Genomic DNA, 19258 nt, shown 5'->3' with positions numbered 1-19258 from the left:
GAGGAGCCCAACAATCCAATGACCCCCTATGAGCAAGCACTTGGCGACAGTGGGAAGGAAAAACTCCCCTTTAACAGGAAGAAACCTTCGACAGAACCAGGCTCAGGGAGGGGCAGCCATCTGTCGTGACTGGTTGGGTTAATGTACTTGGGACAATTGCTCTTTTGGTTATATAAAAACTACATCTTAAAATTTAGAATACAAACCAATTAAAATAGGTCTTCTACTCCCAATAATTTAAATACAAATTTTAGCAGCTATTCTAAGGTCTTCTGGAGCCAAAAATCTCTGTATGAGAGCTGCACTTCTTTGCCAGACCATGGAAGATTTTTGTAGAATTGCAGTCCTGCAGTTGATCCATGGCCTCAGGATAAAAATTGTTCCTCAGACAACACACAGGACAATGGCTCTGGCTCCAGAATAAACTTTTTAAGGAGCTTCTGTTTCAGTTAGAAAACTGTAGATTGTAGTATCTCCTCTCAAATGTCTGGGAACAAGCCTGAGGCCAGGAATTTCTTCCTCTCTTCTTCTTTGCTTCTTCTTTCTTTTTTCTTCTTTCCTCTTCTGATTTTCACCAGTCAGAGAGGATGTACTTCTAGAGAGCTCCTGTGTCGCACAGGCATTTCTCTCAGTTGAAGAGGTGGGTTGGTCTGCCCTCTTGTGCTGAATTTTAATCAGGGTCTTTTCCAGATCTTGTATAGAATATGCTGCCTGAGATTTTCCCGGTTGTGATCTGAAGACCTCATGGTTATTTTTTTCTGACTTTCTACTTTCCTTCTTCTTTCTGTTTTTTCCTTTTTTTTTTTCAGTTGTTTCGAGCCTCTGGGCTTCTTTCCTTTTCTGAATTTCAATTGTTTGAGAGGCCAAGGATGTACTCCCAGAGAGCTCCTTTGTCTCACAGGAATTTCTCTCAGTTGTAGAGGTGTTTTGGTCTGCCATGTTCTGAGTTTCTCCCTGTTCTTCCAAGGCTCTGGGCTCAGGATGATCATCATCTAACTCGGCTTGAGGTGGATGAGATTCTGGTGCCGATAACTCAGAGACATTTCCCTCAGTCGCAGAGGTGGGTTGTTCTACCATGTTCTGAGTTTCTCCCAGTTCTTCCAAGGCTCTGGGCTCAGGATAATCATCATCTAACTCGGCTTGAGGTGGATGAGATTCTGGTGCCAATAACTCAGAGACACTTCCCTCAGTTGCAGAGGTGGGTTGTTCTGCCATGTTCTGAGTTTCTCCCAGTTCTTCCAAGGCTCTGGGCTGAGGATGATCATCATCATCTAACTCGGCTTGAGGTGGATCAGATTCTACTGGCGATAACTCAGAAACATTTCCCTCAGTCAAGGAGGTGGGTTGGTCTGCCATGTTCTGAGTTTCTTCCTGTTCTTCCAAGCCTCTGGGCTCAGGATGATCATCATCTAACTTGGCTTGAGGTGGATCATATTCTGGTGCCGATAACTCAGAAACATTTCCCTCAGTCGCAGAGGTGGGTTGTTCTGCCATGTTCTGAGTTTCTTCCAGTTCTTCCAAGGCTCTGGGCTGAGGATGATCATCATCTAACTTGGCTTGAGGTGGATCAGATTCTGGCGCCGATAACTCAGAAACATTTCCCTCAGTCACAGAGGTGGGTTGTTCTGCCATGTTCTGAGTTTCTTCCAGTTCTTCCAAGCCTCTGGGCTCAGGATAATCATCATCTAACTCGGCTTGAGTTGGATGAGATTCTACTGCCGATAACTCAGAGACATTTCCCTCAGTCGCAGAGGTGGGTTGGTCTGCCATGTTCTGAGTTTCTTCCAGTTCTTCCAAGCCTCTGGGCTCAGGAAAATAATCATCTAACTTGGCTTGAGGTGGATCAGATTCTATCACCAATAATTCAGAGGCATTTCCCTCAGTTGCAGAGGTGGGTTGGTCTTCTATGTCCTCAGTTTCATCCAGTTGTTCCGAGCCTCTAAAACAACAACTGAACAACTGAGTGAAACTCAGTGACTTGACTTGAGTTCGATCAGATTTTATTGACGATAACTCAGAGGCATTTCGCCCAGTCGCAGAGGTGCATTGTTTGGCTGTGTTCTGGTGAATTTCAGTCTGGGACTCCAAACCTTGCGTAGAATCTGGTGACTGAGATTGTCCCAGGTGTGATCTGATGAACTGTGCAGCTTTTCTAAAAACCCTGAGTGGCATCTTTGTGTATCAAGCAAAACCAGATGATATTCGAATTCTTTGGTTACGCTTTAGAAGACCGCGTTGTGTAAACCAGGAGAGATTTTGTGTATGTGTTTTCAAGATTCTGGCCTATTTAAAGAATTTAAGATCAAAGGTTCCCAACATTATATTAAGGCCTTTTTTGACAATGTGTTCCTTTAATCTTAATAATGTGTGACTTCTCAGATAACATCACTGTTCAGGTTTGAATTGTGGTGACATTCCGGAAGACTGTGACATCACCAGGTATACTTAAACATAGATCTAAACATTGTTGTTACCATGGCAACTTTTTTCTTTTAAATAACAGCTGCTTCAATTGGAAAACAAACTGTGGGTTTAAAATCCACTGACTGTATGTTATAGCATAGACCTGTGATCTCCCCCACCCACCCAAGTGGCATCTGGGTGGCACTGGGGCCAAGACCAGATGCTCAGTGTCAATAATACACAGCGTGTGAGCGAATACTGAAAGCCCACCTAATCGGCTGCTCATTTAAGAGTTACCAGCAGCACTTAAATAAGATCAAATGCAGTCACAGAGACACATGTGAAGGGGAAGTAAAAGCAAGGAAGCAAGCATGTTACATCCTTGACCCCGTATCAGTTAAAAGACACAAAGGATCTTTGACATCCTTCCAGGTTTTACATTGACTAGTTTCAAAATACAACTTCAACAAGACTCAGACTGGATTAAAATTACAAACCTGTAGAAGCCAAAATAATTGTTTTCTTTGCATTTAAAAAAAAAAAAACATCTAATTGAGGGACAGATTAAACTCTTTATAAGCAGTGACCTCTATTTTTGAGAAAAGACACTCATTGAAAGCTCCCCCACTATTATTGATATTGCTTATATGCTACTATCATACAGGTGCTGGTCATAAAATTAGAATATCATGAAAAAGTTGATTTATTTCAGTAATTCCATTCAAAAAGTAAATTTGGAGGAACTGCAGCAGTGATGTACAAATAAGACTACCAGAAGGAAAAAAATAAGAGAAAATTACTAATAAATAATCTAGTTAAAAATAGAGTATATGTATATACATACACACACATATATATATATATACACACACACATACATATTTACATATTTATGTATAAATCTATCTACATATATATATATACCATACACATATACATACTATAATATATAGATAGAGATACACACACTCACACATACACCTATATATATATACACATATACGCATACATACACACGTGTCCAACAGCTGACATGCCCAGATATTCCTATAGACATAGTATAAATATATATATGGTGATAATATATAAAATATAAGATATGATATGTTGCATAAAAAAGTGTTTCACTGGAGCTCCATAGAATGGAGCCACCAGGAAGATTGGAGGAGCATTTTAATTTGAGTTCAACAGTCTGATGGCATACAGGAAGAAGCTGTTTTTAAATCTGGCTGTTCTGCTTTGAAGACTGCGGAGCCTTCTTCCAGAGGCCAGCAGGGAGAACAGCCTGTGGTGGGGGTGTGAGGGATCTTTGTAAATGTTTTGAGCTCTGGACAGGCACCTGAGCTTTTTGATTAACTCAAAAAGCTCAGGTTTTTGAGTTAATCAGCTAATTAACTCAAAAACCTTTAAATGGTCTCTCAGTCTAGTTCTGTAGGCTACACAATCATGGGGAAGACTGCTGACTTGACAGTTGTCCAAAAGATGACCTTTGACACCTTGCACAAGGAGGGTGACACAAAAGGTCATTGCTAAAGTGGCTGGCTGTTCACAGAGCTCTGTGTCCAAGCACATTAATAGAGAGGTGAAGGGAAGGAAAAGATGTGGTAGAAAAAAGTGTACAAGCAATAAGGATAACCGCACCCTGGAGAGGATTGTGAAACAAAACCCACTCAAAAATGTGGGGGAGATTCACAAAGAGTGGACTGCAGCTGGAGTCAGTGCTTCAAGAACCACCACGCACAGACATATGCAGACATGGGTTTCAGCTCTCACAGTCGTTGTGTCAAGACACTCTTGAACAAGAGACGGCGTCAGAAGCGTCTCGCCTGGGCTAAAGACAAAAAGGACTGGACTGCTGCTGAGTGCTCCAAAGTTATGTTCTCTAATCAAAGTCAATTTTGCATTTCCTTTGGAAATCAAGGTCCCAGAGTCTGGAGGAAGAGAGGAGAGGCACAGAATCCACGTTGCTTGAGGTCCAGTGTAAAGTTTCCACAGTCAGTGATGGTTTGGGGTGCCATGTCATCTGCTGGTGTTGGTCCACTGTGTTTTCTGAGGTCCAAGGTCAACGCAGCCGTCTACCAGGAAGTTTTAGAGCACTTCATGCTTCCTGCTGCTGACCAACTTTATGGAGATGCAGATTTCATTTTCCAACAGGACTTGGCACCTGCACACAGTGCCAAAGCTACCAGTACCTGGTTTAGGAACCATAGTATCCCTGTTCTTAATTGGCCAGAAAACAACAGCTACTTTTTCATGATATTCTAATTTTATGACCAGCACCTGTACTACAGTAAAACCATGGAAACACATGAGAGGGTGCTGGCCCAGTGTGGTACAAGAATTGGATTCTGGTGTCATCTGGTTGCTGGCTGGTTTTTGGTCTACTGACGTAACAGGATAAACACCCATAAGTCGGTTTCAGCCATAGTCACAATCGGGAAGCAAGTCAGTGAGATTCAACCTCCGCCGCCTGAAGAGGATGCTGCAACACCACGAGGACTGAATGATTGTGTGAAAGATGCTAACACTTATGAAATTTGTCTTACCTTGAATATGCCTTAGCTAAAGTTGTGTTTATATTATGTGTTTATTTACCTCAAGTGCTATGCTTTTGTGTCTGAGTGCCAGGGACTCAGACCCATGTGGTGTGCTCTGAGGATGAGGATGCTTTGTTTGGTAAAAATCAGATTGTTTAATGGTGACAGAAGTTTCTGGAGTGGGGAGATTAATGTTGCATCCTACATTGGCAGCCACACCATGTGCGTGTGAGAGTTTCATGTTAAATTCATATGATTTGAGCAGCATTTGGCGCCTGCTATAAAATATGTTAGCAAAAAAACAGCTCCTGCAGTAGATTACACATTCACCTTGGTCAATATTGGCGCTGGGCTGAAAAAAATTTCTGGCTAGAACCCTGTAGATATTTGCATTAACAAGCAGTTGAGAACAGATGTACCTAATGATCAAAGTCAAGTCAGCTGTACTTTAACTCCAGCATGTTACAATTCAGCAATATAGAAATATAGGGCTGATAAGCAGCAGATAAATGTTCATAATATGGATAATAGAGTTCGATAGAAAGCAGTTACATGAACCAACCTTGAATTATATCTGCAGTGCTGAATACAAAGTGTTTGAAGAAAAAAGTCAATAATTCTATGCAAACATGTGCTTGAAGCCAATTTACAATGTAACCATTTTACCAGAGGGTCTGAACTGAGACAGAACAATTTCACCCTGAAGCGTCCGAGCTGCTTTAATGACTAAAATAAGAGCTGTAATCACTAAACAACAACAAAAAAAAGGTGACTTTTATGACCCCCATTATAGTTTACACAGGAATTTTTTAATGCCTTTATTTCCCTGTTTCTTTTATCTACAACAGCTATACTAAAATGTTCTAACGCAATTAATTATGGTTTTCAATCATTTTTTATGCAAAAAGCACTGAAAACACAAACTGTTTACTGTTTATTTGTTTAGGTTATCTTTTTTTTTTTTTTTTTTATAAAAACAATTTTTTTTCCCCGTAATACTAGAAAAATAATAGATTTTAAAACTTCAGGTATTTTCAAGTGTGTTGTGTATTACAGTATGCTAGTATAATTTTACACTGCTCAACAATGCAGTCATCAGAGCCAGGGTAATTTTTTTAATCTTTTAAAAAAAGTCAAAACTCCCTCCACACCACACATGAATTGAGTTCCTGGATCCAGAGGGTTAGCTGGAGTGTTTTCATGGGAACAGCAAGACTGTCACGAAGAGGACCCAAATGCAGGACTCAGAGGCAGGCAGTTCTGAATAAACAAAAAGTGAGGAATAACTAACCAGGGAACACGAGGAGCACGGGAATAGAACACGGACACAACAATGACAAGACTCTGACAAGAGACGAGGGGAAGACTGAGACAATAGATACACAGAGGGAGAACAAGGTAACAGACAGCTGAACAAGGCAAGGAAATAAAACTAAATACAGAGGACAAGAGACAGACTCACAAAGTAAAGCAGGAAACTACTGAGCATAGAGACAGAAACACAGACTTGATGCAGGAAGGCAGACACACAGAGGGAGAACATAAACTAAGCATCAAAACCGAGGACATGATTAAACATACTTAAATAAAGAATCCTTCCAGAACACCCTTCTTAGTTGGGCCGAGCCACACATCCATACGTTACTTTTTGAACAGCCCTGCTGATAAGCAGACAAGCTAATCACATAGCCTCAGACGTAATAAGTTTGTACAGCAGCACTGACAGCAAAGGCCAGGAGAGTAACCATTAGCACTCACTGAAGAGCAGTAATCCCCGCAATCACCTACTGAACGGAGCAGAGATGCAACAAACAGAAACAGTGATGCTGCTTGTCAGAGACAGGCTACTGGGATGTGTTGCACTAATTTAGCTCCAAGCTAATTTGAATTCTAGATTGAAGCGGTTGAAACTAATTTGATGAACAGCCCACAGAAGAGTCTCCGATGTCGGGAGCAGCAACAAGAAGCAGCACGGTCTGATTTCCTCCACAAAGTTCTCCTGAAGCAGCACGATAAGACTGCAGCAGCGCTCAATACAGCAGCTCGTTGAATTGGGTGTGCTTGATTTATATTCCACTGACTAGATTCCACATTACTGTGCTAAAGTCTTGAGCCACCTTTCATTTCTGTATATATTATGGGATACATACATGGACATACAAAAACAGAGTTTGTACATTTCAAGCTTCAGAGTCAATATTTGAGATGACCGCCTTTAGTCTTCAACACAGCCTGAACTCTGAGGCAGCTTTGGTGCCATTTCTTGAAGTAGTCTTCAGGAGTAGTTTTTCAGGCTTCTTGAAGGACATTCAAAGCTCTTCTTTGGCTGTTGGCTGTTGGCTGCCTTTTGTTCCGTTCTCTATCAAGATGATCCCACACTGCTTCAATAATGTTGAGGTGCGGGCTCTGGGGAGGCCAATCCATTACCATTGTGCGGTCATAGATTGCGTGTCCATTGTGTGTTTTTCTATCCAGGTATGCTTTACTATACTATTACTGCAGCAAGTGTACTAACTGGCACTACAAAGAGAGAGCATATTTCTCTTCATTGGTTCCCTGTTAAATCCAGTATTAAATTTAAAATCCTTCTCACATACAAGGCCTTGAATAATCAGCCCCCATCTTATCTTAAAGACCTCATAGTACCATATCACCCCAATAGAGCACTTTGCTCTCAGACTGCTGGCTTACTTGTGGATCCTAAGGTATTTAAAAGTAGAATGAGAGGCAGAGCCTTCAGCTTTCAGGCCCCTCTTCTGTGGGACCAGCTCCCGATTTTTAAGATTAGGCTTAAAACTTTACTTTATGATCAAGCTTATAGTTAGGGCTGGATCAGGTGACCCTAAACTCTGCCTTAGTTATGCTGCAATAGGCCTAGGCTGCTCCAAATTCAATACTGGTTTGAGCGTGTAATATATGCTTTTACTGAGACTTATAATGTCAGTCCCAATGATAAGTCAGACCTCATAAATAATCTAGAATTTATGTGAAATTTAGCCTGTTAGTTCATTTGAAAGTTGAGATTTAGGTTTGAAATGTTTAACTTTTAATTAATTTGTATTAGTAACATAAAAATCCCACCTCTGTGGTCCTCAGCCAAAAGGAGCTCAGTTGTACATCCAGCTAACAGAAATCATTTCAAAAGAAAGAAAGAAAGAAAGAAATCGATTCCCAGCGGTGTTGTCTGAGTAGTACGTCAGCTTTTCTTCTAAAAATAGTGTCCAGTATTATACTGGCACATTTAACACAGGTGATAAAGCACATGTGCACCTGCGTAATCGAATACGGCTCATTCCTCCTGGCTAAATATAATGTTTCCTTAAATTTTGACAGGCGTTGATTCAGCTCTAAAGTCATTTTTAGACTGCATTTTTGCGAGTTCATTACTTCAGAGGATCACTGCTATTTTGCCCTGCTTATCGGCACCAGTGGCTGGGGAGCAGCTCTGCAGGGGCAGTGTGTTTTCTTGAATGATATTATTCTTTTTGTAATCAGACCTGCATTCATACATTGCTGATTAACCCACAAAGGGGCTGGTAGGAGAAAAATAAGCTGCTCCTGATGAAACAACCTTCATTCTTCAAGTGCTTTTCATCATATGTGCACCCAGTTGCTGATCAGTGACTGAAACGTTAGATTTGCTGGGTTTTGTTCTCATTTTTAAATGAAAACTGAGGCTCTGTGAACTTTTATTTTACAGTTTTCTGTAAAGTAACTTATTGACTAATTAATAAAATATGAACCCCTTCATAATCCATCATTTTGGGAGGTCCTGGAGATGTTTATTGTATATTATACTGCAATATACTGTGTTATAAATTACACATAACACAGTAGAATCATATATTAAGCATTAATAAATGGTAAATGATTCTTTGTGTGTGTGTGTTATCTGCAGGACATACTGCTGGAGCTGCTGTGTGACGCGGTGGTGTCGTCAGTACGGCAGGGAAAAGGTCTTGTGATCAGCGGCTTCCCCAGAGACCTGCGACAGGCGGAGGATTACGACGCGAAGGTCAGAGCACAAAGCCGACGGAGTAGACAGCAGGGATGCGGTCAGAAACGTGAATAAAAGAAGGGAAAAGTCAGCCACGAGTCGTGGTGCAACGTGAGCAAAGTGAAGGAGTCAGAAGAGTAGCACGTCATCGCGATGAATGTTAATTAAATCTGATTCAGTGTTAACACACAAGTACAAAAGGGTATGAATACAACAGTCGAAAATAGAAAGGGCATGATCAGAAGAAAACTCTGCACAAGTGAAAGATAAAAAGATAGATTGTTCTCATTCAGAATGCAAGGCTGTAGACTAATATAGTGAAAGGGAAGGTTCTGCTTGAACTGCTAAATGCACACACTGTGTGTGTGTGTGTGTGTGTGTGTGTGTGTGTGTGTGTGTGTGTGTGTGTGTGTGTGTGTGTGTGTGTGTCAGATGGGGGAGCCCAGCACAGTGTTCCTGCTGAGCTGCTCGGCTGAGACCATGTCCAGTCGTCTGCAGTGTCGTGGGAGGCCCGCCTCCACCTTCCAACCGGCCTCAGACAGAGAGAGCGTCCTGCACAGGAGGGTGGAGAGCTTCTGCAGCGACAGCCGGGCAGTGGCAGCTTATTACGAACGCAAGACGCTTCTGCACACGGTAAGATTAGGAAGCCAACTCTGTAAGGGTTAGGGGTTCAATTCCCTACAGAGGCTTACTTCCCTTAGAGGATCGGTTCATCTCTCAAATTAGAATTTAAATCCACTTTGTCTCAGCTGGAAATCCGTTTACATTTAGACATCCTTCAGACACCTCCCAGCCCTCTTTTATCTTTAAAGGGAACTTGTCTGCCGGGATATTCGCACTCACAGAAAAGCAGCCAAAGAATCCCCGATAAGAGCTTCATGATCTCTGGTATTTTGTTTCTTACTCTTACTCTTGGACTTTGCATCTTTGCTGTATTATTCATTAATCAGTACAGTATAGAACATAATAATAGACTTAAGGACACGGTGTTAGGCAACAAAGCAGCTCAGCCTAGACATACCGGATAAATATTAAGCATGAGGATTGTTTTTAAAAAATAAACATGCCAGCCTGTATGATCTTACAGGAGGGAAAATAAACACACAGTTTACCAGAGTGACGTCTATGTTTTAGATCAAAATACTGCATTAGATACTCATTACATTATCTGAGCACAGTTTCTAACCTTCATGTTTACCAGCTAAAGGGATTTACACATTATTTATATAAATTAGTATTTGTTTTATGCACTGATTCATTGTATTTTTTTACTGTAATTTGGTTGTTATTAAACTGTACTTTAAAAAAAATTCAATGAAGGTAAAGTTTGTGTAAATACTTCTCTTCTAAAGCTGTTGACTCGGAGGTGTCATCCATTTTATTTGTGCACTGAGGCAGTTTTTGTTTGTTTTAATGATTCCACCAGATTTTAGGGGTAGATTTCAGGGCTGGTGGTGGCATTTTTAGAACAAGTTTATTTGCCTTCCCCAATAAAACCTAAAAGAAGCAGAGGAATAACTAAGAAATGCCACCAATGCAGTCGTCCCTCGTTATACTGGGGTTTATTTATTGCGGCTTCAGTGTATCGCAAATTTTTAAAAAAATATATCTAAGTCTGTATTGCAGAGTTTTTGCTCTATTCCAGGATTTTGCAGTATATAGGTACTCCCCATAACTCTGTTCATCACTCAGACGAAGAGATCAGTTAAGCCTACGCCTTTAGCGGAAATAGAAGTAACGGCTGAGGGTGAAGATGCTGCACCACCTGATGAAGTGGTGCCTTCAGAAGAGCTGTAATGCTCTTCTTGGCTGTGCAGTATTGTACATTCATCTCATCATCATCACCTTCATCGCCATCAGTACTGCACAGCTACATAATTCATCATCATTCATCACCTGCATCATCAAGTTGTAGTAAGAGAGTGGGAAAGGTTTATAGGAGTGTGGGAAGGGTTTATAAAGCTTTAAAATATATATAAATAATCAAATAAATACAATTTTAAAATAAATAAAGACAGCCTGATATCTGTGACCTCAGGGAACACTTTCCTGCTGAGTTTATGGTCTCAGGTGCAAGTTTCACGTCCTACAATGATGTAGCCACCACGAGAGTACAATACAATACAATACAGTCACAGAGAGAGAAAAAACCTGCCTGTTTGTTTTCAGAGTGAAGTGTATCCAGCTGGTGTCTTAAATCTTACTGCTTTCTAATAAAGATTCTTACATAGTTGTGAATCTTGTATCTAAAAAAAGTTGCAAAAAAAAAAGTTGAAGATGCAAAAAAAGTTGAACTATATTGTGTGTAGATTGTTTTAAGGCCCATGTTTCAAATTAGTCCTTAAAACAGTCTCTCATTTACTTATTTTTTGCTAATACAAAAAAACAAAAACACTCCCGAGGCTGTGATGGCAGACATCAGTGTTTCCATTTGGATCCTTTACAGTGAGAAGTAATGATTAACTTGGTTGAGTGTGCCCTAACCAAATCCTTTCAATCAACTTTCCCTTTCACTCCAACATCATGCTGGATCCAGTATTGATGTCCTTATTTCAGCTCTTTTTCCCATTAATCCTGCTGCTAGGCTCTGATCTAGTTTTACTTAACTGGCTCTGGCAGTTTATCCCAATTTTGAAAAAGCCTCATATTTGCTCTGCTTGTAGAACGCTCTGGCGGTTGATTTGTTCACCGAGATTTGAATTAGCCAATGACAAGTTGGACAAACCCCAACTGGTAAAAGATAATCACTGATGACACCTGAATACACATGAACAGGGGGAGCTGTTGGACCTTTTTCACAGCAGGCAGTCTGCCTTGTCACAGCAGGAAAAGGTGCTGGCTGCTATCCATTTAGGTGAACTGTTTCCAGGGTCCTGGTGCTGTGCAATCTGGCACAGCATCACATGGTTTACTGTGGCACTTTTTGTGATTTCACTGCTATGCTGGAACAAGGTTTATTAGTCTGTTATGTGTCCAAATTAGCTTCAAATAAATGAATTTTAATGACATTTTTGCACAGAATAAGAACTGTGGATTTTGTCCCCCAGCATAGGAAAAGGATCTCTTAATGTCTCTTAATTTTCATTTCATTTTTTATTAAAGGTCCTGTTCTACAATCATGTATACGTTTGTCTCATGGGCTGCATAAAATGCACCCACTGGTTTGTGGGTGTTTTCATTTTAAACATCAAGGTGTTTTGAAACCAGATCCATGAGCAAAACCACGATCTGACACACTCAAAACGGACTTAATTTAATATGACCCAAAAAGAGTGACCAAGGCCATAAACCCATCAAGAAAGAGTTTACTGGGGTCAGGGCCACAGGTATCGCCCCCTGTTGGCCATTAAAAAGAATGCAGGTTTTAATGGTCTGACGCCTTTTGAGATCAACTTGAGGCACATACTGAAACAAGTCTGACACTCTGTAGTGAATTATTTTAGGTCTGAGTCAAAAAAAAAAAAAACTTTTTCTGAGCAGTTTCGTTTAGGAAATATTATCTTTGTACTGAACTACGCCCGCCAACCAAAGGAAGTGTGCAGCTAATGTTCACATCCTGTCATGCTGTGTCGAGCCTCCTGTCTCTGATAGATGGAAACTTTTTTAGTGGAGAAAATGATTGAAAAAATCGTGTGGACAGGAGGCAGTTTTGCATTTCACTCTAAACTTTCAATTGACCAGAGGAGCTCTAATTCTCTGCTGTAGATCTGTGGAGATGTCTGCCTTCTCCTGAGTGTAATTGAAATAAATTGCACTCTTTTCGAGGTGCTCAGTTTCATGTACGAACTCTTTTCCTTCCACCAACCAATGGAAGGACATTACAGATCTGCCAAAGGGGAAGCCATTAATGTTCTCGTCGTGTCATCCTGTCAAAAACCTGTCGTCTTGAGTACACACTCACTTCAACACTTCTGCACTGTGATATGGTTGGCGGGTGTAGTTTAGTAGAAAGAAAATAGTCTGAACACAAAAACGTCTAACAACACTGACGCTGAGCTTTTCAAATGCATTTTTTTTTTTTTTTGGTGCTTGCAGTGCTTTTTAGTTCCATTATTTTCAAGAAAAGGCAGACGCCTCTACAGCTAGTATCTCCAAAACCAGACAGCTCACAGAAACAATCCAGAAAAACGCTAAATAACTATACACTCCTCCCCTCAGATGGACAAGCTGCTGAAAGATATTGTCTTTAAGGTCAGAGATATAAGGAAGGGCTAACTCACTGAAGTTTTACTAATTTCACTGATGTGCCCACTGATGTGAGGGTGATCACACGATTTCTGTTTGGGGTTGAACCGCCTCTTCATAAATTTACTGTTTGAGCCTTTAAATGCCAACACAGGTCATTAGTCTGCTGTGAGCTTTCACTGCAGCAGACTGCTGTCCTTGGCTGCACGTGAGCGTGCTGATGGTTTCTGAAAGGCCTCGTTTTTGTCTCCGTTCTGCAGATTGATGGCGAGAGGTCACCAGACGAAGTGTTCGCCCAGATCTCCCACATCTTGGAGTCCACTTTCTGATTTCTACACTGTCATGGCCCAAACTCTGCCACCCAGGAGGCCCATCTAAGAAGACCTTCTCTCTCCTTCTCTCTGCCGTCACCCCACGGAGACTCACTCGCATAATCTCACACCTGCACCAGACTCATTGAACTCCAGTGGTATGCATGTCTCACCTGCAATCAGTGAAACCCCTCTCTGCTTTTTGACACTGGCAAAGCATCTGGTTGTCACATTCTGCTTCACAAAATGCATTGCAACCCCCTCACCCCCACCCCTTCTCTCTCTCTCTTCCTCTGTAAAATCAACTTCAATATATGCTGCCAGCTGCCACACCGAGGCAGATAACTGTACTGAGAAAAATAGCAGTCCCTGCTGTGACTGAGAGCATGCTGGAAGTGAAATCTCTCCACGTTCCCACCGGAGGAGCTGAGCATACTACAAAGTGGAAGTGTCGGTGTGTGCTCGTGCTCTCATGTACAGCACCGTGCTTTATATTGTAACAAGCATGCAAGACTTATTACGCTTAACTGCCTTTTGTGCATTCAATTTAAAAAAAAAAAAAAAAAAAAAAAAAAAGCAGAAGCAAATTAAGAGTATTAAGATTATTGCATTTTTATGTTTCCAAGCTCATCGTACAGGTGCGTGTTTCAGTCTGGTATTTAACATTCAATAAAGCCAGTGCATTTGCTAAATGGAGTCTTTCTGAGCGTGTGCTTTTGGTTTGGTGCGTGGCGTGTAGCGTCAGAGCTGATCTGACAGCTCCATCTGCTGGTGAGAGGATCACAAAGATCATTTGCGAGTCCCCTTTAATGAATTTTACCGCAGCACTCGTGTGGCTGAATTGCCCACATTTGTTCACAAGGGACATGCCAAAAGTAAAAGGGAAAAGAGCATTTTCACATCCGCCTGACAGGTTTGTCAGGAAGATGAACAAAATATCAGCACCAGTTCCAGCAGGTAGAAAGAGGCAGAAAATTAGCTGTCAGACAAAGTGCTTTCATGCCAGTGAAAGGTCACCGGTCTGGCTTCATTCTGCCAAAAAATATTTCCTGTGTTTCTTTCTTTCTTTTTGACAGTGAAATTGTTGGAAGAAAATCTACATCATGCCTGCACACGAAACAGCCTCGCCAAGAAGCACTTAAGATTTAATTGACAGCAATAAAAAAAATTATTTTATAGTGAACATTTTCGTTCAGAGACTCAATTACTCAGCATCAGTGACAAAACTGCTCATTATGTCCGATATTAAAATTGCATCCAGCCCACTCTATGTGACAGCTGTAATCTAGAATTTTAATATACATCATTTTGATTTAGGTTTTTACTGCACTTTTTTTCCTCTTGTGTAATTATCTATTCAAAAACAGAAAATGTATCATCAACAGCATTTTACTATCACACTTCCACCCAAGAAGATGCATTACTATTTGGGATTTCAGCTGCTGAGGGCTTGATGGGCAAAACCAATACAGAAAAATCTAAGTTTTTTTGTGGAAGCTCAAAAACTTGAGTTCCTCTAGTGGCCACTTGAGGCTGGCTCCCTTAAATGAACAACTTTACAGCTACTACTGGAGGTGCAGCCCCTTTGCCTAACAGGTGGGTATGTCCGAGGCCTTCTTTAGGGCCTGTTGAAGACAGCAGGGATGTGGTCAGAAACCTGTTGAAGAATTCTCCCGTGGATTTCCATTCTGGATCCTCTGAGTATATTTCTTAATTAGTTATAAAATGCATCTGCAGAAACCCTGAAAATGTAAAGAAGATAAATTAATTTTATCTTAATTAATTTATTTGATATTTGGAATAACCTTTCCAAATATCAAAATAAAAATATTTGGAAAGGCTATTTCAATTCAATTTTCAACTTTCCACCCACTTATGAGCAAACACTTGGCGACTGTGGGAAGGAAAAACTCCCTTCTAACAGGAAGAAACTTCTGGCAGAACCAGGCTGAGGGAGGGGCAGCCATCTACTGTGAAAGGTTGGGGGTGACAGGAAAGAAATGAGTAAAAGACACACTGTGGGAGAAAGAGGGGCTGAAACCGCTCAAAATGAAGCATTACTCTGGGCTTTAGATTATTCATGAAATAATCACCAGTTCCAGCTCTGACACGATAAAACAAGATTCAATATAAAAGTATATTAAGTTTCAGATCATTTTAGCAGAAACTGATTAATAGCTCTTAATAGCATTTGTTAATCTGGTGCTTATATACTTAATAAATTATTACACTGGTGGGTGCTCATACTAAATATGGCCAAGGTTTCAAATGATGAAGTTAGTATATCAGACTGATTTAAAGGCTCATTTTCAGACTGTTTTTTTCAACTCTTGGTTCTCTATGTCAGAATCTATCCATCTCAGTAAGCACAGAAGCCACACCCACCTACTTTTTAAAACTTCTATTTGTGAGAGAAAACCAATCAGGAGAAAGCTGGCGTTATGGGAGGGTGAGGACTGAACCGTGAATCAAACAAAGCTACTCTAGCACAATGGAGCTGAAAATGAGCTAAATTCATCATCTGGTTTCTAAGCACCATACCAGACTGTGAAAAATAGCGATTGCTTTGCCAGAGATCAAGTTCAGAATTCAGGTTTTAATATAAAACAGAGAATAACACCAAACAGATTCATTCTGCTGAGCATGACTGAAGCTAAAATGGCACACTTGGGGTGACTGATGGCTAACAACAGAGGAACCACAGATGTAGAAACATTATTTTCACATACTTTTATTTCCACAGTTCTCCTAGCATTTTTTAAACATTATTATTTATTTTTTTTTACATAAGAACAGACTGTTATACACAGATACTGATGCAGGGCAACGGGTGTGAGGGAAGGAGACAAAAACCATACAAAATGGTGTCTACTCAAGCACAACAAAATCTATGTGTATAAAATTGTGTGGGTTGTTCCACTGTGGAGGCACCAACCACTACCTCAATTATTTATCTTTTTTAAATAGATTAATAAAAATACAATCTTTTAAATGGACCTTTAAGGTGGACTGCAAAATTAAAGATCTAGAGCCATGATGACTGGATCAATAAAGTAGGACAGTGTGGGTCAATGGAGCCACACGGGAAGGGAGAAGTTATGGCCAGGTTCAAGGTCCCTCCCCCCTGCCAAAACAACAGCCTTGTTTTTTTTTTTTCCTCCTCTTAAAAAATGGCACACAGCAACTAGCGCTGGCTACTTTTCACCATACACTTGTACACTCAACATGATCAACAACGGCACACACTGGGGGGGAGGGGAAAAAAGGAAACAGAAACACAATCTTGGGTATTTTCCGTTCATACGCCTGCCTTCAGAAGTGTTTGCTCTCCGTGCTGTAGTGCTTCTTTGTTAAACGTGTTTTAGTGGAGAGAGCAGAGGGAAAGAAAACAGATGAAAAGTCTGTATCTGTGTGTTTGAAAGGTGAAGGGTGTAGAGAGCAGCGTTGTGTGACAGTGGTCGTGATGGCCCCGTGCAGAAACATGGAGCTCAATCCGTTTTAACACATACAGATTTGTCTGCAGAACAAAGTTTGGGTCCACAGCCCCCCCCCCCCCCCCCCCCCAAAAAAAAAACGGAAAACACTGACTTCAACCACACTGTCTGCCAAAATTCACCTGCAGAACCCCAAATGTCTGCTGAGGACGCTGCAGCTCATAAATACTCAATCTACGGATACCTAGCTAGAACATTTTCACTCTTGCATAACACAGAGACCACATACACGCATAAAACCACCCATGTGTATCTCAGTTGATGACTTCACAGTCCGCTATGACCTGCTGGTTGACCACCCATCTCCATTAGGTGGCGCTTCACCAGACTGATCATCAATTCTCCAGTTTCGAAGCAGCACAGGGAGGTAACTGGAGGGCGATGGGGGGAGTAACGGGGATACGGGGACAGCCCTGCTGGAGTCACAGAGCTCGGGAATGTCGTGTGCCTTCTGTTTTCTTTTTGTTTGTTTTTTTTAAAAATAGTGTATCATTTTCAAATCACAGATCCATTGAATAACCTGGCTGAGGTGGAGCAGGGGGGGGCCCCCCCTTTTTTACTGAGGAACCATCATGGTTGCCCTTTGCTCAAGTCAGGGAGGTCAGTCACGAACAGTCCCCCCCACCAGCAGCACTGGTCTGCTCTGAGGACCCCGGCTGTCTGCCTGCCTGCTGGCCTTCCTGCCTGGCGGCGGGTTAAGCGGTTATCTTGGACTTGGAGGATGGAGCCATGCACAGAGTGGCCTGTGGGATATGTGGAGAGAGCCTGGAGCTAGGTGTGCCTGGGACCCTGTCATCTATTGGCTGGGAAGTAGTTAGGGTCCAGGTAGTTGTAACCTGTGCTCTGTGGCAGGCAGTAGTCCCTGTCCAGGAAGGTTTCTGGCTGGTACACCGGCTCCAGATGGTGGTTAGGCTTGTGGGTCTCTGTCTTGAACAAGCTGGAAGATAAGGAAAAGGGTACTATAATAACCACATCCTAGCGGTTTAACAGCAAGTACTGATAATGTCAAGACATTTATCCTGACTAACACACTTTTATTTAGAGACACACTAATCAACTTGCAAGAGACCAGAATCAGATAACGAGTGGGCGCTCAGCCTCATGTATGTCGAGTTTAGCACGCTTTTTATTTTGTATTTAATTTAACAAAGACAACGCATGTTGATGGACATCAGTGTATCAAAAATATAAGATGTAAATATGCCAGATTATAGTAGCACTGCTAATTTACCTGGTTTGCCATCGGCCACTGTTTGAGATGATCCTTCAGTGTAGAATAAGGAAAGCGCTCCTTTATTGCTAATGGTAGACTGTTCCAGTATTTAGTTTCACTTACTGACAGCACAGTTTGTCCAAATGTAGTGCGCCTATGAGGCACCTCACTGTCCCCTCTAGTGCTCATCATAGTGCTAACTCCACAGTTCGGTCTGTTTCATGCATGCACAGCACATGCACAGCAGTGCAGGCAAATAGTAGCATACACACTCATAACACCACTCACAGCCAACATGCTGTTTAAGTTCTTCACTGTGAGTGCAACAAGAGCACCGCCTGATGGGGCAAAAATACTCTTGCACTGCAGTAACCCTGTTCATTGTCACATGAAAAAGAAAGATTTAATAATTATGTGACCTTGACTTTTGACCTCAAGGAGCTGATCTCTGCATAATGTCTTGATAAGGCGAATAATCATGCAAGGTGTCATCAAAATCCTTCAAACCATTTCTTAGATATGATGTGAATATAAAAAAAACTTAAAAACAAATATGACCTTTGACCTTGACTCCAGTGACCCATATACAATCCCAGCCTTGCTTTGTTCATAAGCCATCTACACATGAAGTTTGGTAAGCGTAGGCCGAACGGTTCTCGAGTTATTGAGCGGACACTTCAATGGACGCTGCCCGGACGCCCGCCATGAGTGATCACGTAATACGTCCTATCTTTCAGAAAGGGTCGATATCCTGCTTTCTGGTGACAAAACATAAACAGCCTGGAAACTGATGTAATTAACTGAGATTTGATTTGTCATATAAATCTGACGCACCTGCTATTGTTTGGTAAGCTGAAAAATATCCCAGGTAAAGGTGGCTATACGACAGCTCATTTTCAGTTAATAATTTGTTACAGTAGCAGAGCATTTTGCTAACATGTCTTTGGGAAATCACACTGTGAAACCGCATGCTCAATCATGTCATTAGCCAATGAGCACAACCCAGACAGTCTTCCTTTCAGACTCAAATAATGACCGTAAGTTACAGAACAGATTTTATGTTCTACTACGTAAAACCTGAAAATACAGGATTAAGCCCTTAATGTGAATATCATTTA

General features: G+C 41.3%; 2 protein-coding genes across 5 annotated transcripts in view; one reads left to right on the top strand and one right to left on the bottom strand.

Moving 5' to 3' along the window:
* ak5 (adenylate kinase 5) overlaps nt 1-14125 on the top strand; it is a 117110-nt gene extending 102985 nt beyond the window's left edge. The window contains exons 12-14 of the mRNA XM_030751787.1: nt 8839-8955; nt 9370-9570; nt 13383-14125. Coding sequence (XP_030607647.1) covers nt 8839-8955; nt 9370-9570; nt 13383-13451 — 387 coding nt within the window. The 3' untranslated portion in view covers nt 13452-14125. The remainder of the gene's footprint in view (nt 1-8838; nt 8956-9369; nt 9571-13382) is intronic.
* A 2038-nt stretch (nt 14126-16163) lies between these two features.
* The window catches only part of zzz3 (zinc finger, ZZ-type containing 3), a 32474-nt gene continuing 29379 nt past the window's right edge, over nt 16164-19258 (bottom strand). For 3 of the 4 annotated variants that reach the window (XM_030751872.1, XM_030751871.1, XM_030751873.1), the window contains one exon: nt 16984-17864. In XM_030751872.1, coding sequence (XP_030607732.1) covers nt 17720-17864 — 145 coding nt within the window. In that variant the 3' untranslated portion in view covers nt 16984-17719. The other variant, XM_030751875.1, reaches the window with a different exon arrangement.

The sequence above is a fragment of the Archocentrus centrarchus genome, chromosome 17 (genome assembly GCF_007364275.1).
Source record: "Archocentrus centrarchus isolate MPI-CPG fArcCen1 chromosome 17, fArcCen1, whole genome shotgun sequence".
NCBI classification, from domain to species: Eukaryota; Metazoa; Chordata; class Actinopteri; order Cichliformes; family Cichlidae; genus Archocentrus; species Archocentrus centrarchus.
The sequence above is the reverse complement of the archived record's forward strand: the minus strand, read 5'-3'. Positions and strand labels throughout refer to the sequence as shown.